Raw genomic sequence first — 19,473 nt, 5'->3', positions numbered from 1 at the left:
CCCATTCGGGGCACATGCCCAGGTTGCGGGCTTGATCCCCAGTGTGGGGTGTGCAGGAGGCAGCTGATCAATGGATCTCTCTCATTGGTGTTTCTATCTCTCTCTCCCTCTTCCTTCCTTTCTGAAATCAATAAAAATATATATATATATATATTTTTTTTTTTTTTTTAAAAGGGGGACCTTTCTGAGCTCTGGTCAGAAAAAGAAGGAAAAGAAAAGGGTCAACGAGTCGGCCCTGCGGGCTGTGAAGGTGAGGATGGCTGGAGCCAAGGAACGCAGCGGCCCCAGAGGCGGGGAGGCGGGGGAGGCGGGGAGGCGGGGGAGGCGGGGAGGCTGGAGAGGGATGCAGCCCGTGAGCACCCGGGATTCAGCCAATGGGACCCACACAGGACTGCCCTCCTGAATTGCATGAGAATAAACCTGTGCTGTTTAAGCCACTAGCTTTATGGTAATTTGTTACAGCAGCAGGAAAAAAAAAAAAAGAACGCACCCAGCTCCAGCCTGGCTCTTTCCCCGGGGGTTCCCTTCCCCTGCTCCACTGCTCTTCTCTGCCCGGTGAACTCCTACGCATCCTTCAGAACCCATTTCCATGGTCCCACTTTTGGGACCCTGTCCCAGTATGCCCTGGGGAGGCCTGGCACCACATCCCCGCGCTCAGCCGTGCCCCGCGCACGGCCTGGAGGGCGCCATCCGGGACTCTGTCCTCCCCTCGTTGGCGCGATGGTGAAGGGCAAGCGCCGGGCTGTTCTCTCCGAATCCTGGGTGCCGAGAACAGTGCCTGGCGCACCGCAGGACGTCGGGAGGCCGCTGGTCAGTGACTGGGCTCGGGCGTCCAGGCCAGGGGCGTGAATCCCTGACATCTCTCCGTGCGCCAAGGTGGCAGCGGCGCAGGCCTGAGCGAGAGCCTCTGGCTCGATAAACAGCGCCTCCTCCCAGCTGCGCGCACCGCACGCCCATGAAACGGTGCATGCGGGCGCGGGGGACAATGTTTCCTGCATAACCCTGACGCGGGGTTCAAAATGTGTAACACGTGCCCTGGCCGGTGTGGCTCAGCGGACAGAGCGTTAGCCTGCGGACGGAAGGGTCCCGGGTTCGATTCCAGTCCAGGGCACATGCCTGGTTGTGGGCTCGATCCCCAGTGGGATCGAGGAGGAGGCAGCCGATCCACGATTCTCATCATTGATGTGTCTATCTCCCTCTCCCTCGCCCTTCCTCCCTGAAATCAATGAAGATGCATTTAAAAGGTATAAAACGTGTCTCTGTGCATCTTCAACAGACTCGTGAGAACACTCATCGCCAGCATTCACGGGGCTAGCACGAGGGGCTTTTATACCCGTGTGTTTTACAGCTCACAGCATGGCTGCGATGGCCACGCACTGTAATTCCTCCCGGGAGGTGCTTCCCAGGGGGAACTCCCTGGGAGGGAGTGGGCAGCACCCTATCAGGGACCCCTTTAGAAGGTCAAGGGCGTCACGCAGCTCCCGCTAGGCCGCGTCCTTGTTACCACTGACCCACGAGCGGCACGTCGTGGCTTCCGTTTGCTCAGTAACCCGCTGGCTCCCAGCTGCCTAGAAACACAGGGAACCCCCCACCCAGCACCCAGAGGAGACAGGAGAGGGGGGGAGGCGGTGGGAGAGCCCCGAGAAGGGCCGGACCCCGACAGAAGGGCTCCCAGGCGAGCAGACATCTGAGCACCGTGGAGATGGGGAACGGGGTGGGGGGGGGGGGGGACCGGGGAAGCAGGGAGGAGTCCTGGAGGCCTGGGGCTGGGGTGCAGAGGCCCCACGGGGAGGTCCCTTACCAGATGGAGCCGGGGGGGGGGGCAGAGAACCCTAGAGGGAGAACCCCGAAGTGTGCGGAGGACCAAGGAGATGGGCAGGGCTGAGCGCGTGGCTGCGCGGGCGTCATCGCCGCCAGAGAAGCCAGATCCCCTGCAAAGGGTCGGAAAGCTAAACCCAGAACAATCCCTCCGCTCCAGGCAGAAGCCGCCAGGGCCGCTCCGAGGAACCGGGGCCTGCGCACTTCCTGCTGCACTTTCCCGAGCGCTCTCCCAGGTCGGGGGGCGGGGCGCTTTCCGGCCTACAGGCCTGGGGCCAGCGGAGGCCACACACAGGACACGCCACGTGGGTGAGTCGGGTGGGAGGTGGCTTCCGAAGGGCGGGTCCCACACAGGCGCCCGGACTTGGGCCCAGCCAGGACAGAGGCGTCCAGAACGTCCCCATCGCCGGCTGGGGCCGCAGCGGCTTCTCTGCGATGCCGCCTCGGGTAAGGAAGGCTTTCGGCTCCGCTGCCCGTGGCTCGGCGGGACCCGGCAGGATGAGCAGTGAGAAGAGCAGGGTGAGCGCCCTGAGCGGCCGCTGCGGCCACGGCAGCGTGAAGGCCGAGCAGGGAGAGCTGCCCTGAAAGAGGGAGACTGGCGCCTGAGGGCCGGAATTGGGGCTTCCTCCAGGAAGCCTTCCCTGATTGCCACTTCCTGTACTCAGCGGAGAGGAAGTGTCCAGTGCTTCCCTGGTTCTCTTGGACCCTTCACAGTGCAGATTATATGCCACCATCCTGGGTTGTTTGCTTACCTGCACTATGAGTCTTGGAGGTCATTTATCATAGCTCACTCAAACCCAGAGCCTGGTCGAATGGATAGGGTGGGAGGAAGGGAGGGAGGGAGTGAGGAAGGGAGGGAAGGAGGTAGGGAGGGAAGGAGGAAGGGAGGGAGGAGGGAGAGAGGGAGGATGAATGGATGGATAGTGGATGGATGGATGGGCAGAGATGGAAGGGTGGATGGATGTGGGAGTGAGGGGGGAAATGATAGATGGATGGATGGATAGGGGATGGATGGATGGGCAGAGATGGAAGGGTGGATGGATGGGAGAGTGAGGGGGGAAATGATGGATGGATGGATGGATGAATGGATAGGTGATGAATGGGTGGGTATACAGGGATGGATGGATGGGGGATGGATGGAAGGATGTGTGGGTGGATGGTGGATGGTGGATGGCGGATGGATGGGTAAAAATGAATGGGGGGATGGATGGAGAGATGGATGGGTGATGGATGGAAGGATGTGTGGGTGGATGGTGGATGGTGGATGGCGGATGGATGGGTGAAAATGAACGGGGGGATGGGTAGAGAGATGGATGGGAGATGGATGGGTGAAAATGAATGGGGGGATGGGTGGAGAGATGGATGGGGGATGGATGGAAGGATGTGTGGGTGGATGTTGGATGGTGGATGGGGGATGGATGGGTGAAAATGAACAGGAGGGTGGGTGGAGAGATGGATGGGGGTGGATGTGTGGATGATGGGGGTGGGGGTGGGGATGCATGGATGGACAGGTGAATGGAGGACAAAGGGAAGAGGGGCGGGAAGGGAAGCGATGTGGTGGGAAGGTCAGTAGGCAGAGAAGGAGTACGATGCCTGGAAGGAGTCCTCAGAGCAGGGCCGGAGGGAGCCAGGACTGAGGAAGGACAGGTGCTGGAGTCAAGACAGAGGGAGAAGAGGCTTGGGGGCTGGGACACTGCGGGGTTTCTCAAACCTCCCGGGATCTCTCAGCCCCCGAGATCTTGTCCCAACGCAATTTGCAGGCACCTCCAAGCCGGGATCCCGACCTCATCCATCTGTTGTTTTAAATTGAATTCCTTATTAAAGAAACTCGAACCCTGAAAGCATTTGAGCCGGCACCTCTCTCACTCCCTATCTGCTCCGAGTCCTATTTAAATCCAACTCGGGTCTCCATGGCGATGCTAAAGCAAACAGAGTGAGGAGCTGGCACTGAGCACGCAGCCAGAGAAAAGCCGACGGGACATTTCAAGGTCATGGACTGAGGAGGGACGCGGACCCCTGACCCCCACCGAGCCGGCCTTTCACACAACCTGCGCGTCTTCTGCGTCTGGCTCAGGGTGCCGATGAGGCCCGAGAGGTCGCCACGCGGGGCGTTGTGGAGCCAGCGCGGAAGCCATGGTCCATCCCCAGGTGCAGAGCCGCAGGGGAGCCCCGAGCCCTGCCGCCTGAGCCTCTCTAAAGCCCCTCGTCCCGGACTCGCGCTAGCAAAGGGCAGGGAATCTCTCCTTTCCGCCTGAAGCCGCGGCTCTGAGCGCCTGGCATTGTCAACACCGCTGCCCCCTTGACCACAGCGCACCCGCGGGTGAAACCTCCGCACACAGCGCAGTCCGTCTCCGCACAGGACCTGGGAGCTGGGGGGACGCCCGCTGTCACCACCTCCACAGCGGGGGCCTCGATGCTTCCTTACAGCAGCGAGTGTCGGGAGGCCCCTGCGTGGCTGTGGATCCTGAGGCTCCATTCATAACACCGGCCGCTGAAGTTCCACATGTTCAGAGAGAGGGCCGGGCCGGCAGGGCCTGGGGCTGAGCGTGGACCTGTGAACCAGGACGTCCCGGGTTCGATTCCCGGTCAGGGCACAGGCCCGGGTCGCAGGCTCGATCCCCAGGGTGGGGCGTGCAGGAGGCAGCCGGTCCATGAGTCCTCTCATCATTGATGTTTCTCTCCCTCTCTGAAATCAATAAAAATATATTATTTAAAAAAATGAAATAACATTGAATTGCACTCTCACCCACGTAGGTGCAGACATTTAAGTCTGGAGACCCCGAGACCTGGAGCAGGACTCACCGCAGACAGACTGGTGGCCGGAGAGAAAGGGAAGGTGGGGACACACACTGGTCACCCCCCGAGCCCTGATGGGAGAGCAGAGCCCTGGGAGGAGGATCCGCAGGCTCCCCCCGCGGAGGGGGCCTAAGTCAGCCCGTGGAGGCACGCCCCACAGTGAATCACCGCATACACCATAGGAGGGGAAATCGGCTTCAAAGGGCAGCATGACGCCATTTTTGTCCGTTTCTAAAACATACTGAACAGCAGGACATACTGACTGTGGACAGACACGCACGTGTACTTAACACATAAGCATACTTGGGAATGACCTACACCAATTTCAGGGCAGGGTGACTCCTGGGCAGGCGCTGGCCTGGTGCAGGGGGGCGGGGGGGGGAGGGAGTTGGGCCTGGTCAGACTCTGTGCTGCTGTATCTTTAAGAGATGGAGCTCCCAAACGGAAAGAAAAGAAATTAACAGCCCTGACCGGTGTGGCTCAGTGGATAGAGCGTCGGCCTGCGGACTGAAGGGTCCCGGGTTCGATTCCGGTCAAGGGCATGTATCTTGGTTGCAGGCACATCCCCAGTAGGGGGTGTGCAGGAGGCAGCTGATCAATGTTTCTCTCTCATCGATGTTTCTAACTCTCTTTCCCTCTCCCTTCCTCTCTGTAAAAAATCAATAAAATATATTTAAAAAAAAAGAAAAAAGAAATTAACATCGTCACAGCCAGGCATCGGGGCTGGGCTGGGCTGGGCTGGGCGAGGTTGGAAGCACCGAGGCCTTCATTCCACATTATCCCCAGGCTCCACCCACTGGCCCCAACTAATCCCAGGACCCCAAGTCCCTGGGGGAGGGCGAGGGGAACACTTCCATTGCCTGCTGGGCCCTGTGCTCCCTGGTGGGTGGGAGGTCACAGTCCCAGGGCTGCGTCATGGGCAGGTGGGCCAGCGCCCACGTCCTCTCTGGCTCAGGCTGCTCCCGGGCCCCGCCCGCTTGTCTCACAGCATCGGGCCGGCTCTGCACGCCTGGCCCCCACATCGCCCCCCAGGCGGCCGCCACCCACAGGGCCTGAAACAGCAGACGGGGCGGGGGGCATCCCCAGCAGAGACCAACGGCGGTCTTCCACTTCGAAACACCTCCCATGGGTCCCCAGAGAGTGGGGCCGAGCAGAGAGCGGTCACCGGAGGAATGAACACAGGGGCTGCGCGCCCCCACTGGGCCCGGGAGCCAGGGGTGCGGGTGAGAGCCACGCCGCAGCCCGTCTGGCCCTGAGATCACTGTCGAGAGCCGTCAGGCCCCGCGGCCCCGCAGCCGGAGGCGGGCACTGCCCCAGGCGAGGCCTGCTTTCCTCCTGAAAAGCAAGGCGGTCTGCAAGGGCCACCATCACTCTGCCCCCACACACGGCGCTGTCAGACTCCCCGGGACTCAGCCCAGGGACCCAGGGACCGAGGGAGAAGGCGAGCGACACGCCTGCATTTTTTATGGCGGCCACGGAGCTAAGCATTCGGATGGGCCGGCTCCAGGGGCCACAATTAGGTGGTGAGAGAAGGGTAATGCGGACATTCTCCGCATCGGGGGAAGAACACGGACGCTGCACCGGGCCGAACGACACAGGCCTGGCAGCAGCAAGAAGGTAAGACGGCCCTGGCCGGGCGGCTCCGGTGGGTGGAGCATCGTCCCGTGCACCAGAGGTTGTGGGTTCGATTCCTGGTCAGGGCAAGTACGGGGTGCAAACTGTCTGCAAACTGTCGATATTGATGTTCCTCTCTCTCTCTCCCTTCCTCTCTCTAAACATCAATAAAAACATGTCCTCCAGTGAGGATTAGAGGGGGGAAAGGATAAGATAAACAAAGAGTCATTGCACCCAGCGGGTGGGGTGGTGGGGGAACTTTCTGGAAATGAGTGATGCTTCTGCAAGCATTGTTAATAAAGGAGAGGAGCCTCTGCGTATAGAGACACGGATGGAGAGGAACATGGGAAATTAGAATCTGTTGATTTGCTCGGCGAAAAGCTAAATTTAGACGGCGCGCTGTTCCAGGGACGTGTCATATGTACTCTGCCTCGGGCCTCACAGCCTCCCACGCGGGGGTGTTTTACCCCCTCACGGGTAAGGAGACTGAGGCTCTCAGGGGGAGAAGGAGCCCCGCTAGGGTCAGGGTCAGGGTCAGGGTCAGGCTCAGGGTCAGGCTCCCCCAACCTGCTTCTGACGAATCCTGAGCCCCAAGCCCATAAACAAGGAGTCCAGGTCCCCAGGCCACGCGGCTGGCCCAGGTCAGTCCTCACCCCCCACCCCCCCAGCTCCCACCAGAACCCGCAGCCAAGTCTAACTACACCCAACTCCGTCCGTGTAGGCACGGGTCACGCCAGGAAGGACCGTGCGCCATTCCGACAGCATTCCAGGTCAGCTCATTTCCCGTCTCGCTGCGCGGAGGAGCTGCCGGACCCGGCCTTCTGGACGCCTCGGCCCTTCAGACGCCGACACGCAGGAGTGGGGCGAGCAAGGGGCTCAGGATCCACTCGGGGGGAGAGAGGACTCAAGGGTCTCTGTCCACTCTGCAGCCAGGGGGACCCATCCTCGGACCACCCACCTCCAAGAGGGCCCCCCGTGCCCGGCCGGCGGGGCTCAGTGGTTGAGCGTCGACCTATGAACCAGGAGATCACAGTTCGATTCCCCGTCAGGGCACAGACCCGGGTTGCGGGCTCGATCCCCAGTGTGGGGCGTGCAGGAAGCAGCCGGTCCATGATTCTCTCTCATCACTGATGTTTCTATCACTCCCTCTCCCTTCCTCTCTGACATCAATAAAAAAACACCTTTTTTAAAAAAAAGAGGGGCCCCTCCCCAGGCGTCTCCCCTGACACCGAGCCTGGAACACCACCTCACAGAGCAGCCGGGAGAACAGAATGGGCTGGAACCGTGGTGCTCACACGTGTCCACTCCCGTCCCAACAACGAACCGCCTGACCCACCACCGGAGGGGCCATCCGAGGGCGTCCCTCCAGCCTCTCCTGGTGGGCGAGCTGCTTCAAGGCTCAATGAAAATCAACCAGGACGTAAAGTAATGAGGCGGGGGCGGGGGGAGGGGGATGAGCCATCTGTCCTCTCTCTAGGATCCATCCTGAGGCTGGAAGGACCGGAGGACAGGCAGGTGGGCCCGGAGGCCGGCCACGCTGCGGAGCTGGTGGGAGGCGCTTGGCCGCCGCCGTGGGAAATCTCAGGGCTGCGTGAGTGGCTCATCCCCATCTCGGCCTCACGCACCCCCGGGGTGAGCAAGCTCGCGGCCCGACCCCACGCCGTTCCTGAGCCAGCAGAGCGGGGCCGGCTCCGGGCGGCATTTCAGTAACTTCCCCAGCATCACGCGGCCCCAGCAAGAACCCGCGCATCGTGAGCCAGAGCCGGAACCCACCCGCTCCCGGGGCTGGCACAGCCCGGCGTCCGGGCCGCGGGCGGTGATGTAGTGCATGGATGTGAAATAGAAAAAGCAGCGAGTTATTCCTCCGGCAACACATCGTGGAGACCAAGATGGTTCAGTGAGGACGCGGGAGCGGCGTGGCCCGCCGAGGACACAGTCCTCGCCCGGGGGGACCTGTGAAGCCACAGCGGGGCCTGGGCGCCCGCCGCCCCTCGGCGCCTCGGGGAGCAGATGTAAACGGAGGGTGCCAACCTCCCGGCGCGTTCCCCGCGGGCCGCCTCACTGGAAGCGTCGAAGGCCCGCCTAACGCTGGGACCGCAGTCACATTTCACCGACAAAGAGCTCTCCCGCGCGCGGCCCGGGTCTCCGTTTGCCAAGCCTCTCGGCTGAGCCTGAAGGAATCGGCGGGTGGCTGGACCCCAGGAGCTGCGCCCGGAGCTCGGAGCCCAGGGAGCCGTACCCGACCTGGGTTCCCGCCGCGAACCCTGCCTCCGGAGGGCGCGGAGGGGAGAAGCAGGAAGAACCGAGGAGACAGCGCAGTCCGGAGCTGTGTGTCCCGCAGGCTGTGCGCCCACTGGCCACGCGCCTCTTTGCCTCCAGCACCTCCTATTCGCCTTTTCAAGTGGAAGACAGGCCGCCAGGCCGCCCACACGCACGGCTGCACCCCTCAGAGACGCCAGGAGGAAGGACCCCCTCGGGCTGACTTACCGCCACAGAGAACTTTCCAGCACCTTCTCTGCGTCGGCGTGGTAGTACTTGGTCAGGATCAAGATCACCTGTGGTGGCAACAGGAAGAGGCAGAAATCAGTGGGGGTCCAGGTTCTCAGGGAAGGATGCAATGACTCCCCCCACAGGACTGGGGTCGCGGGTATCGGCTGCCACCCCCGCCCCCCCGCCCACCAGCCAGCATCCCCAGGCTCGGCCGCCTGCACACGGGCACAGACAGGAGCTGATGAGGGCCCTGACCCCTCGCTCCTGCCCTTCGAATGACCTCCCGGTCCTATGAGGTCGCCCAGTAGCTGCCACTCAGCGGGAACAATTCACACCCAGCCCTGGACAACCTCCAGCTGAGGTCAAAGGGCCCACTGAGGTCAAAGGGCCCGCCAAGGCAGTAGTCCCAGAGTGAGTACAGGATGCACCTGGCCAGGCTTCCGAAGCTGGGGCTCTGCCCCCCTGGCACCTTGGAGAACCCCGGACACCAGGCGGCTGCTACTGCAGGGGCTGCCACCAAGCCCAGCGCAGGCCCAGCAGGGGCGGTCAGGACTCTCCCCAGACGCCGGTGCTGAGGGCAGAGCCCAGGACAGCGGGTTAGGGAGGGCAAGCCAGACAGCCCGTTGGCCGGGGCCAGGCCAAAGGTCACCACAGTGCGCACACATACACATGCATGTGCACACACACGCAGCACACACACACAGAGCACACACATGCACGCACACACACGCAGTGCACACACATACACATTCACGCACATAGAGCACATACACACGCACGCACACGCAGCACACACCCACAAAACACACGCACAGCACACACACATACACATGCGCACATGCGCACGCACGGTGCACACGCAGACCGCATGCACGTATGCACATACATGCAGCATACACACGACACGCATGCACACATGCATCGCACACACAACACACACACAGAGCACACACACACACTCTTCATTGTTAAAACCATCCCCCCACCCTGGGCCCTACCTAGCAGCAGCTGTCACGGCCGGCCTGCGCAAAAAGTGCTGCTGTCTCTAAGAATGAAAACGTGTGTCTGAGAGCACCCCGAGTTCTTCACAACAACCGCACGAGCAGCGAGGACAGGAGGATTCGCCTGGGGGGGCCGCCGCCGCTCCCGGGTACCTGCCAGCCGCTGCATTTCCCGGCCCGTCAAATCTCCTTTCACTCACTGCCCCCACGGCCCCTCCTAACACTCCCGTTGCCATGGGAACCCGGGAGGTACGGTGGGAGCACCCCTGGTCCCCAGAGCAGCCCTCAGCCTGACTAATGTGGGGTCACCACACCGCCACCACCACTTGGCTCCGTCCCTGGAGCAGACATGTCTCCGCACGGCATGGCTGCCGCCCGTGTGCTGCTGACGAGAGCGGGAGATGTGAGGAGGGATGTCACCGAGGGGACAGCGAGCGTTTCAGAGGCAGCGATGATTAAAACCACGCTCAGCCCTGACAGGTTTGACCCAGTGGATAGAGCGTCGGCCTGCGGACTGAAAGGTCCCGGGTTCGATTCCGGTCAAGGGCATGTACCTTGGTTGCGGGCACATCCCCAGTGGGAGGTGTGCAGGAGGCAGCTGATGGATGTTTCTCTCTCATCGATGTTTCTAACTCTCTATCCCTCTCCCTTCCTCTCTGTAAAAAATCAATAAAATATATTAAAAATTAATTAATTAATTAATTAAAAAAATTAAAACCACGCTCAGCGCGGGCCCTCCTGCTGGGGACAGAGCGGTTCCCTCCGCCAGGCCCGGGAGGCCGCATGCTCTGAAGGCGGAGGCCGAGGACAGGCTGGACGGACGTGGGAGACGAGAGCCTTTTTAACCTATTGATTCCTCCTCAGTAGCCCCGCCGCGCACGGGGGGCTTCAAAGAGCCAGGGTGACAGCTGGAAGGGACCCCAGGTCCATCAGGAGTGAAATCCTCAACCCCGTCCTGGTCAGGCCCCGCGTCAGGCTCCCTCCGTGGCACACCTGGGCCGTGGGACTCCTCCCCCCACTTGGCCCCGACTTCTGCCCAAACGGCCTAATCCTGCCACTGCCGGTCACCGAGCGGACCGTGCCCCTCCCGCTCGCGCTGTGTGGCAGTCCCCCCTTGGCCCCCCTCCCTTCTAAGCTCCAGCCATTCCAGGCCTCGCAAAGCTACTCCTCACCTGGGACCCCTCCCCCAACCCCACGCTACTTCCTACTCCACTCTCAGACCTCAGTCTGACTGACACCGCCTCCAGGAAGCCTCCAAGACCCCGCCCCTGGGTTCAGTGTCCCCTCCCCTCCCCAGGCCCTGTCGGGGTCCTCAAGACTCTGTCCCCTCCCCCATAGCTCATAGAGCCGCTTCACCAGCGGATAACGAGCCCTTCGGGGCAGGGACGCATCCCGGGACTAAGGCAACAAGCCAGGCAGAGGCGACTGCGCTGGGCTCCCATTCACAGTCACCGTCTTCCGTGGAGAGGACGCGCCCTCTCTTCACGCAGGAGGACAGAGTGGCGCCACCTTCACCCACTGAGCTGATGAGCATTTGGGGACCGGGGGGGCCTGCTTGCCCCAGGAAGAAACTAGGAGCTGCCCAACTGGGGTCTGCGCTGGGGAGCCCTGGCCAGTGCCCCTGACTCCACAGCTGGTGGCCTGGGGGCTCCTCTGAGCTGGGTTTGGGGTCAGACCTTCGAGCTCCACGCGCCCCAGTTTCCTGATCTTCCCCCGTGCGGGGAAGGAGGGACACCACACAGAATCATGGTTTGTAATCATCGCTGCCTCTGGGCACGCTTCTCGCTCTGGCATCGCCTCTTCATCTGCAACCCGGAGGAGGGGGCTGCCGTCCCCGAGCGGCCGGGAGGATGACGTGTGCGAGCATGTGTGGAGCGCCTGGCACCTGCCTGGCACCTGCCTGGCACTGAGGAGGGCTCGACCAATAACGGCCCCTCCCCTCCATATCTCAGCCAATGGCTGCAGGGCGCAGGCACGGCCGCCCTGCATGCACAGGCTCTGAGCCATGCTGGCCCCAGATGGCATCCCTCAGTGCCCACAGGGCCACGCCCTCTGCGGCTGGCAGCCCCCCTTCAGGAGAAGTGAGCAAACTCCCTCCCCGTGCTGCAGCCTCCATAGGAGCCCAATGGCCGGCCCCCGAGCTGCCACCCCTCCAACAGACCCCAGCGCACCCGGCCCCCCACTCCCCGGGCCAGCACTGGACATGCGCACCGATGGCTTTCCTCGGCCTTGGGGTTCCCGGTCCGCGGTGGGGCTGCAGGGCCGGAGGGTAGCACCCTCCCCGCCGCCCGCTTAGGAGCCCAGCTCTCCGGTGTGCTTCCCGGGTCCCATGCAGATGGCGGCGTGGCCGTCCGTCCCCGTCCTCTGAGAGCCCTCGGGCAGCCAACGGGCTCCCTGAGAACGCTTGACGGATACGGCCTCGAGGCCACCGCGCACACGGGCTGACTCCTGGACGCGCCCGGAGCCTAGCGGGACCCCACCGCACATCTGCCGCCGCACGTGACCTCCTGGGTCACCCTGTCATGGGCTGACTCCTGTGCCCCAGAAAGGTGAGTCGGTCCTGACCCCGGGGGGCTGGGCCTTGTTTAAAACTAGGGAAATGGAAGCGAGTTCATTCCATGAGCCAATGACTGGTGTCCTTACAAACGGGAAGGGAGGACAGTGTGAAGGCAGAAGACGGCCAGCCGGCCACAAGAGATGGGGGACAGGCCTGGGAGAGATGGGGGACAGGCCTGGGAGAGATGGGGGACAGGCCTGGGAGAGCCTCGCCCGCTCGGCCTCAGAGGGAACCAGGCTGCCACCGTGAACGTGGACTTGTGGCTGCAGAGCTGGAGAGGACCGGTGTCTGTGGCTTAACCGCTCTGCTTGTGATGATGCATCAGGGCGGCCCCAGGGCACTGACGCCGGCACGCGCCCGTCTTCCGGACGAGGACAGGAGGCTCCGCCTGCTGGCGGTGACACAGCTGGGAACTGGCAGGCCTGGTCCCCACCGCGGCAGCCGACTCCACCAGCAGGTGCCCTGTACACGGCCCCCGCGCCCATGCGCTCTGAGCTGGCCGGACTCAGAAGGGGGTGGGAGTTTCCCCGGAGCACCCCACTTACTCCCTCCCCAGGTCCCACCACAGGAAATTCTGGGTCCCCCATCCTGGGCTGAGGCAGGGGACAGCCCAGCCCCTCATTCATCAGGCGCCTCTCAGAGGCACGAAACCCAGTGTTTAAAAACAGAGAGTGAGAGCGCCGAGCTCCGCCAGGGCCCATGAATCCCGGTCAGCCGGCAGGAGCCCGCCGCGGGAGCGCCGGTGGCGAGCGGCACGTTGACAGTGCGTCTGTTTAGGGAGAGCGTAGCGTTAATAGGTGGGTGAGGGCAGGCTTTCCACCCAGCTGGCCTGGGAAAACAGCATTTACTCTCCATGTCTCATAACCTGACTGCACTCTGATGTCACCATCGCGCCTTTTTAATAGTCACCGCGAGTCGGTTTATTAACGAAGTGGCAAGGTCCTTTCCCCCGGGGAAGCGGGCCTCATCGGAGCTGGTTACGGCAATGACGGTGATGGATAAACGGATGTGGTCCCTGCCACACGACAGGCAGCATACGAAGTACCCGGGACCTCCTGGAATGGCTGATCCCGGTTTTCAACCAGAACCCGGCCCCCGCCCCCACCAGGCTCCAGGGCCCTCCCCGCCCGTCCGCAGCCACAGAACTATATGCTCGTGTCTTCCAAGAATTCCTCTTTGGAAACGAGGCTGTCACGTCAGCACAGAGGAGCTGGGGACAAAGACGAGGCAGGTGAAAAGAGAGGGAGGCTGTGGGGAGGCCGAGGTCTGGGCCACAGCAGCTCTGAGCCACATCCCTGGGCCAGACTGGCCAGCCGGCACCCCGAAGGCCAGTCTCAGGGCTGCCGGGAAAGCAGGGGCCTGGGGGTCACACGCCAGCTCGGGAAGAGGCCTGGGGGCCCACTGAGCTCAGGGTCACACAGACCGATTCCTCATCCCCCGAGTGCCGGAGAAAAGGACAGAGGTCCTGTTCCTGTGTCTGGACCCATCCCCTTAGCCATTTGGGGTGCAAACCGACTTCCGGGGGGGCCGGAGGCCTCGGGGCTTTCCTGGGCCACTTCCTCCATAAAAATACTAACAGTGATATCTTAGGGTTGCATTGGTAGAGAGAAGAATGTATTCCTATTATATATCAAATTGTTTCCTTGACCTAGAAATTTATTTCTCTTCTGATCTTAAAGGAAATTAAGACATTTTTGGGGGTCCCTAAATGCCTTGTGGGTCCTGGCGTGGAGCCTGTGTCTGCCGGAGCCACGGACCCCGCAGTCCCCCGCTGCCCCCCACTCTGGATGGGCCTGCGGTCAGCGCCCCACACCCTCTGGCACCCGGCTCTCCAATGCAGGTGGTCGGGACTCCCTCCCTCCCCCAGCGCAGTGGCTTAGGCACTGTCCTGTAGGGGGCGCTGCTGCGAATCTCAGGGTCACACAGGCCCAGCAGGGCAATCTCCTGCCCGATTCAGGGTTTGCGGGCCAGTCTCTGGGCCAGTGAGCCCTTCCCGTGCCCTGGGGGGCGAGCAGAAAATCAGCTCCACACTCTCGGGGTCCCGACCGGGGTGGGCCTCTCAGGAGGCGCCTGGTCTTGGGGCCCCGCTGGGCCGTGAAGCCTGGAGCTGTCACACGGGACCTCACCGTGCAGCTGGCAAAGTCGCCCAAATGCAGGTGAGGAGGACGGCGCTGCCCTCCCCGGAGCAAAAGCCACAGGTGTGTCCACGCCCAGACCCCTCCCTGGCAGTGAGGTCCTGAGGACCACGACCCCGCCACCCCCCATCAGCTCCTGTCCTGGATCCGCCCAGCTGCAGAGTCCCACACCTTAGAAAACCCCAGCTTCCCTGACGGCAGAAACCCCCCACCCCCACCCCACAGCTTCCTCCCGGCAATGAGCCAGGAATCCAGGGACGGGGAGCTCACTCCCTCGCAAGCGCGACTCCCCCGACGGGAAACGCGGGTGAGACTGTGGAGAGCTGCCAGCAGCTGCAGCTTCTGAACAGAACCAGGCTAAGAGCAAGGCCCACCCTGGAGGATGCCGTTCTGTACAGCCCCGACCCTGTGGGGCTCGGGGAGAGCGGCCCTCCGCGCCGAGCGGGCTTGGGGGAGGCTCACCGGAGCCCGAACCCCTGGCCGGTGTGGCGTGTGCCTCTGAGCACAGGGACCGCGGCCTCGTGGGCCCTCACCTGGGCTTTCGGACACACGGGCAGCCATGACCCCGGCGGCCTCGAGATCGTGACCCCGAGGGAGACTGTCCCCTTGACACCTGCACAGACGGCCTCCCGGGCACGCTGGTGCTCACACGGCTCTGGGAGTGGCCTCGTCTGAGAAATACGCGGCGTGGGACCTGTGACGGCCGATGTCTGCCCCCACCCCACCCCCATCCCGCCCCGGCGGGGCTGGGCAGCAGGAGGGCAGAATGCAGCCACAGACCGGGAGGGGGGCCGGGGCCAGAGAGGCAAACCGCCACAGCCGTGCCTTGAAAGTCTTGAGCGCTGGCAGAAGGCGTTTTGGAAATGACATCCGGTGATTTCTAAAAGCACGTGATGGCGGCTGTCCTCGCCGCGTCCCCTCAGCGCCGCGGCCTAAAGGAACACGGGCTTGTGCGGAGGTCTCTGCGTGAACCCTGCAAACAAGGAGGCCTGCTTCTAGAGCAGGGGTCCTCAAACGTTTTAAACAGGGGGCCAGTTCACTGTCCCTCAGACCGTGGGAGGGCCGGGCTATAGTTTAAAAAAAAAACTATGAACAAATTCCTATGCGCACTGCGGGCCCGGGACGCGTCGGCTGCTAAGCAGGACAGGCAGCGGCACCCGGCGGGCCGGATCCATGTCCTCGGCGGGCCGCCTGTGGCCCGCGGGCCGTAGTTTGAGGACGCCTGTTCTAGAGAGCCCCAGGCCGCTGCGTAGAAACGGGTTTTGCCCGTGCGGGGAGCCGGCGCGGCACGCTGCCATCTCTCCAGCCTTGGGCATCCCACCCGTAAATGGGACCCAAGAGCACCCGCCTCCCGTGGCGAGAAGGCGGCTTAGTGGGGAGACTAATACCTGTGCTTCTCATGCCCACGTCACTGCAGTCGCAGCATCCAGCCAGCGGGCCTTTGAGCTTGCATACCTCATGTGACGGGGAGCTCCCCACCTGGCACAGCCCCTCCTCAGGTTTGGCTGAACCTATCTCCCTGCCTGGGGGACCACATGGGCTGCGTCTGCTCCCCGTGGCCCCCCTGTAGACACCTGACCTCCCTCCCCCCTGGCCAGCGCTCAGGTGGCCCAGCTCCCACTGAACTTGCTACAAACCCATCAATGAAGGACTAAACCTCAGCCCACGTGTGGTTTCTGAAAGAATCCTTATTTTCAAAGCAATCCTCGTGAGAGATGGCTCGTTCTCGAATCTGCCTCCCCCCAGCCCAGCCTCTCAGCCACCCTCCCCGGCGCAGGGTCAGAGGGCAACGGAATGCCATGCTGGCCGCACGCTCCTGCCTTACGTGTGGGTGACTGACACACCGACTGAACCCGATCGATGATATGGAGCATGGAGCGGATCTGATCCGAGGCTCCCTGCTCTGCCTGCCTGCCTTGGCCAAGGTCAATAAAAAGCCTGCGTCCAGGTGGAGCATGGGGCAGGAGGGACGTGACCCTCTCGCTGAGCCGTCGCAGACCGTGCGAACCTGGCGGGCAGGCCTCGGCTCATTCCCAGCCGCCGCTGACATCGGCGTGGGGAGCGGGCCTGCGGGGGGCAGTGGACACAGGCCACGGCCTGGGGTGCCCTGGGCAAGGCCTGGCACACAGGGGTTCTCCCGGCAGCGGGGAAGGGAAGGCACCCCACAAACGTGCTCGACTTGTCTGAATAGACCCCCAATAATAAAGCTTAGCCAGGTGAGAAGCGACCCAGTATTTCACCAGAGATGTTCGTTCCGTTCAAGGTCACGGTCACCAATCAAACTGGTGACCGTGACCTTGAATGTTTCTTTTCAGATAAAGAAACATGACCCTGGCGTCTCTGAGTATTTCCACTTAATCTAAGGCAGGGGTCCTCAAACTACGGCCCGCAGGCCACATGCGGCCCACCAAGGACATTTATCCGGCCCGCTGGGTGCCACTGCCTGTCCTGCTTAGCAGCCGACTCGTCCCGGGCCCGCAGTGCGCATAGGAATTTGTTCATAGTTTTTTTTTTAAACTATAGTCCAGCCCTCCAACGGTCTGAGGGACAGTGAACTGGCTCCCTGTTTAAAAAGTTTGAGGACCCCTGGAAGGCATTCTAGTTAAAAGCAGAGAAGAAACACATCTCATGCCACGAGAGGGACGTGGGCAGGGAGCTTGCCTAGAGGGGAGGAAATGGCGGCAGTCCTGGTTCCTGGACACACAAAGCAAGCTCTCCCCCCTGGAATCTGATGACGAGCCCTCCCGGGGTAGGGGGTTGGGGGGGGGGGAGGGACAGCCGCTGTATCCTCCTCCGAGGACGAGGACGGGGACAATTCTGCAGGGACCCGAACATGTGGCTGAATTGTACCTCCCGCTGCCTTCGCTGCCTTCACAGGGGTGACATGGTATAGGACAGACCTGTCAAATCCGGCTCCACATGGAAACTTCTGGGCCAGCCTGGCTGTCATCGCCAGCTGTGGATCCTCACGTCAGGGCTAAAACAGCCATGTCCATCCAGCTCAGAGAGACAAAGGCCAGGATGGAGAGCCCTGCCTGCCTGGGGCAGCGACGGGAGCCAGTGACGCGCACATCCGGCAGGACCACGCCAGCACCCGCCCCACGTGGCCTCAGCGTTCAGGTGCAAGGCCAGCGGTGCAGGTCCCGCGGAGACCACGGCCCTGTGGCTTTGTGAGCCTTCCCTCCCCCGGAGTCAGACCATGGGCAGGAGGCGTGACCTGTCACCCATCACTGTCCCCAGTTCGGGGCTGGGCGGACACATCTGCTTGTCAGCATTCGAAGCCATGCCTGCACCACAGGCAGACATCAACTCAAAACGGGTCCTAGACCTCAACACACCCTAAAACTCACAAAACGGGGGAGACACCTTAGTGGCTTTGGGGTCGTCAAAGGCTCTTAGGGAAGACATAAAAGCAGGGACCAAAAATATCCTATCTAATAAAGAGGGAATGTGCTAATTAACCCTCACACCATCGCAAAGGTGGCGGCACCCACAGCTAATAAGGAGGCAATATGCTAACTGACTGCCACGCCCTCAAAGATGGTGGCGCCCACAGCCACAAGATGACGGCGCCCAGTCCCCTCAGCCCCCCAGCCGCCCAGGGCCGCCCGAGGCTCACGTAACCAGGGCCGGCCGAGGCCTGCGCTGCCGGCAGTGGCAGCAGCAGAGGTGTGATGGGGGCGTCGCCTTCCCCTGATCGCCAGATCACCTTCCGCCCCTGAGGGCTCACGGACTGTGAGAGGGGGCAGGCCAGGCTGAGGGACCCCCCCCCCCCTCCAGTACATGAATTTCCATGCACCGGGCCGGATGTACGCGTCACTGACTTCATTGATATAAAAAACTTTTGCCCCAGTGACAACGTTGAGAAGTGGAAAAGATAAGCCGCAGCCTGGGAGGAAATGTTTGCAAAACACACACCTGGCAAAGGATTCGAATCCAGGACATAGAAACCCTAAAAATTCTGCAATACAGAGGCAAAGGGGACAATCAAAATGGCCCACACAACTGAACATTCCCTTTCCCAACGAAAAGGTATGCACGGCCCGTACGTGCCTGGGAAGATGCTAGTGGCATGAACCAGAGCAATGGGCATTCGATCGCACGCTATCACCACGCCCTTCTTAGAGGCTCACATGTGGAGTTGACGATACCACGTGCTGACGAGGAGGAGGGGCAGCTCAGGGGACGGATGGCCAGAGGGGCAGCTGCTTTGGAAACAATCTGCTTAGAAAGTTACACACACACACACACACACACACACACACACACACACACGTATCATACGCCCCAGGCACCCCACTCCGAGGACAGTGAGCACGTGTTTCTGCAAAGGCCTGTGCTCATGCTCGTCTCCCCCGGGAATGACGGCCACACCGATGACCACTTAGCGGCACGCGTGGCCGGGGTGCAGGATGGGACGCCTGCACGGCGGCAGGAGAAGCCAGGCCAGCCGCTGCGGGCACACGCTGCCCAGACATCTCTCCAGGCTGGGCCCAGAGGCCAGGGCCGTGGTTCTCAGACGGGGGGCATTTGGCAATGTCGGGGGGTTACTGCCACTATCGGGAAGAGGCCAGGGTGCTACTAGACAGCCTGCGGGGCACAGGGCGGCCCCACAAGAACAAACGTCACCACGGCCAAGCTGAGAAACCCCCGCGAGGGGCCAGGGGACGCCTTAAGAGAAAACGGGGCTATGAACCCCGCAGGCAGCTGCCTATGTGACCGACCCTTGTGGCCACCCCGGCTTGCTGTGTGCCCTGCAGGGTAGACTGTATTTAATGATGAGGACACAGCTCAGACACCCCCACGGCTGTGCAGCTGCTCAGTGAGGAGCCGGGACCAGGACCCACAGCGAGCCGACAGCACCCCCACCCCGTGTCTCCGGGGCCGGCGTGAAGGCGGAGCCCCTGGCAGCTCAGCTCATCCCCAAGTCATTACATCCGCGGCCCGGCCACGGAGCTCCCGGGGATTCCAAATCGCCGCCAACGGCCTCCGCGGGAGCAGGGCTCCTCCGTGAAGGCCGCAGCCCCCGGCCTCGGGGAGAAGGAAGCAACCAGGCCCCCCT

General features: G+C 62.2%; 1 protein-coding gene across 2 annotated transcripts in view; it reads right to left on the bottom strand.

Annotated features, from left to right (window-relative positions):
- Positions 1-19,473, bottom strand: part of SORCS2 (sortilin related VPS10 domain containing receptor 2) — a 293,979-nt gene that overhangs the window by 149,426 nt on the left and 125,080 nt on the right. For both annotated transcript variants that reach the window (XM_080660810.1, XM_080660811.1), the window contains exon 2: positions 8,716-8,783. In XM_080660810.1, the coding sequence (XP_080516936.1) occupies positions 8,716-8,783 (68 nt within the window). The remainder of the gene's footprint in view (positions 1-8,715; positions 8,784-19,473) is intronic.

This window comes from Plecotus auritus (assembly GCF_963455305.1).
Source record: "Plecotus auritus genome assembly, chromosome: 1".
In the NCBI taxonomy this organism is placed as follows: Eukaryota; Metazoa; Chordata; class Mammalia; order Chiroptera; family Vespertilionidae; genus Plecotus; species Plecotus auritus.
Note: the sequence above shows the minus strand (reverse complement) of the source record. Positions and strands in the feature narration are given on the sequence as shown.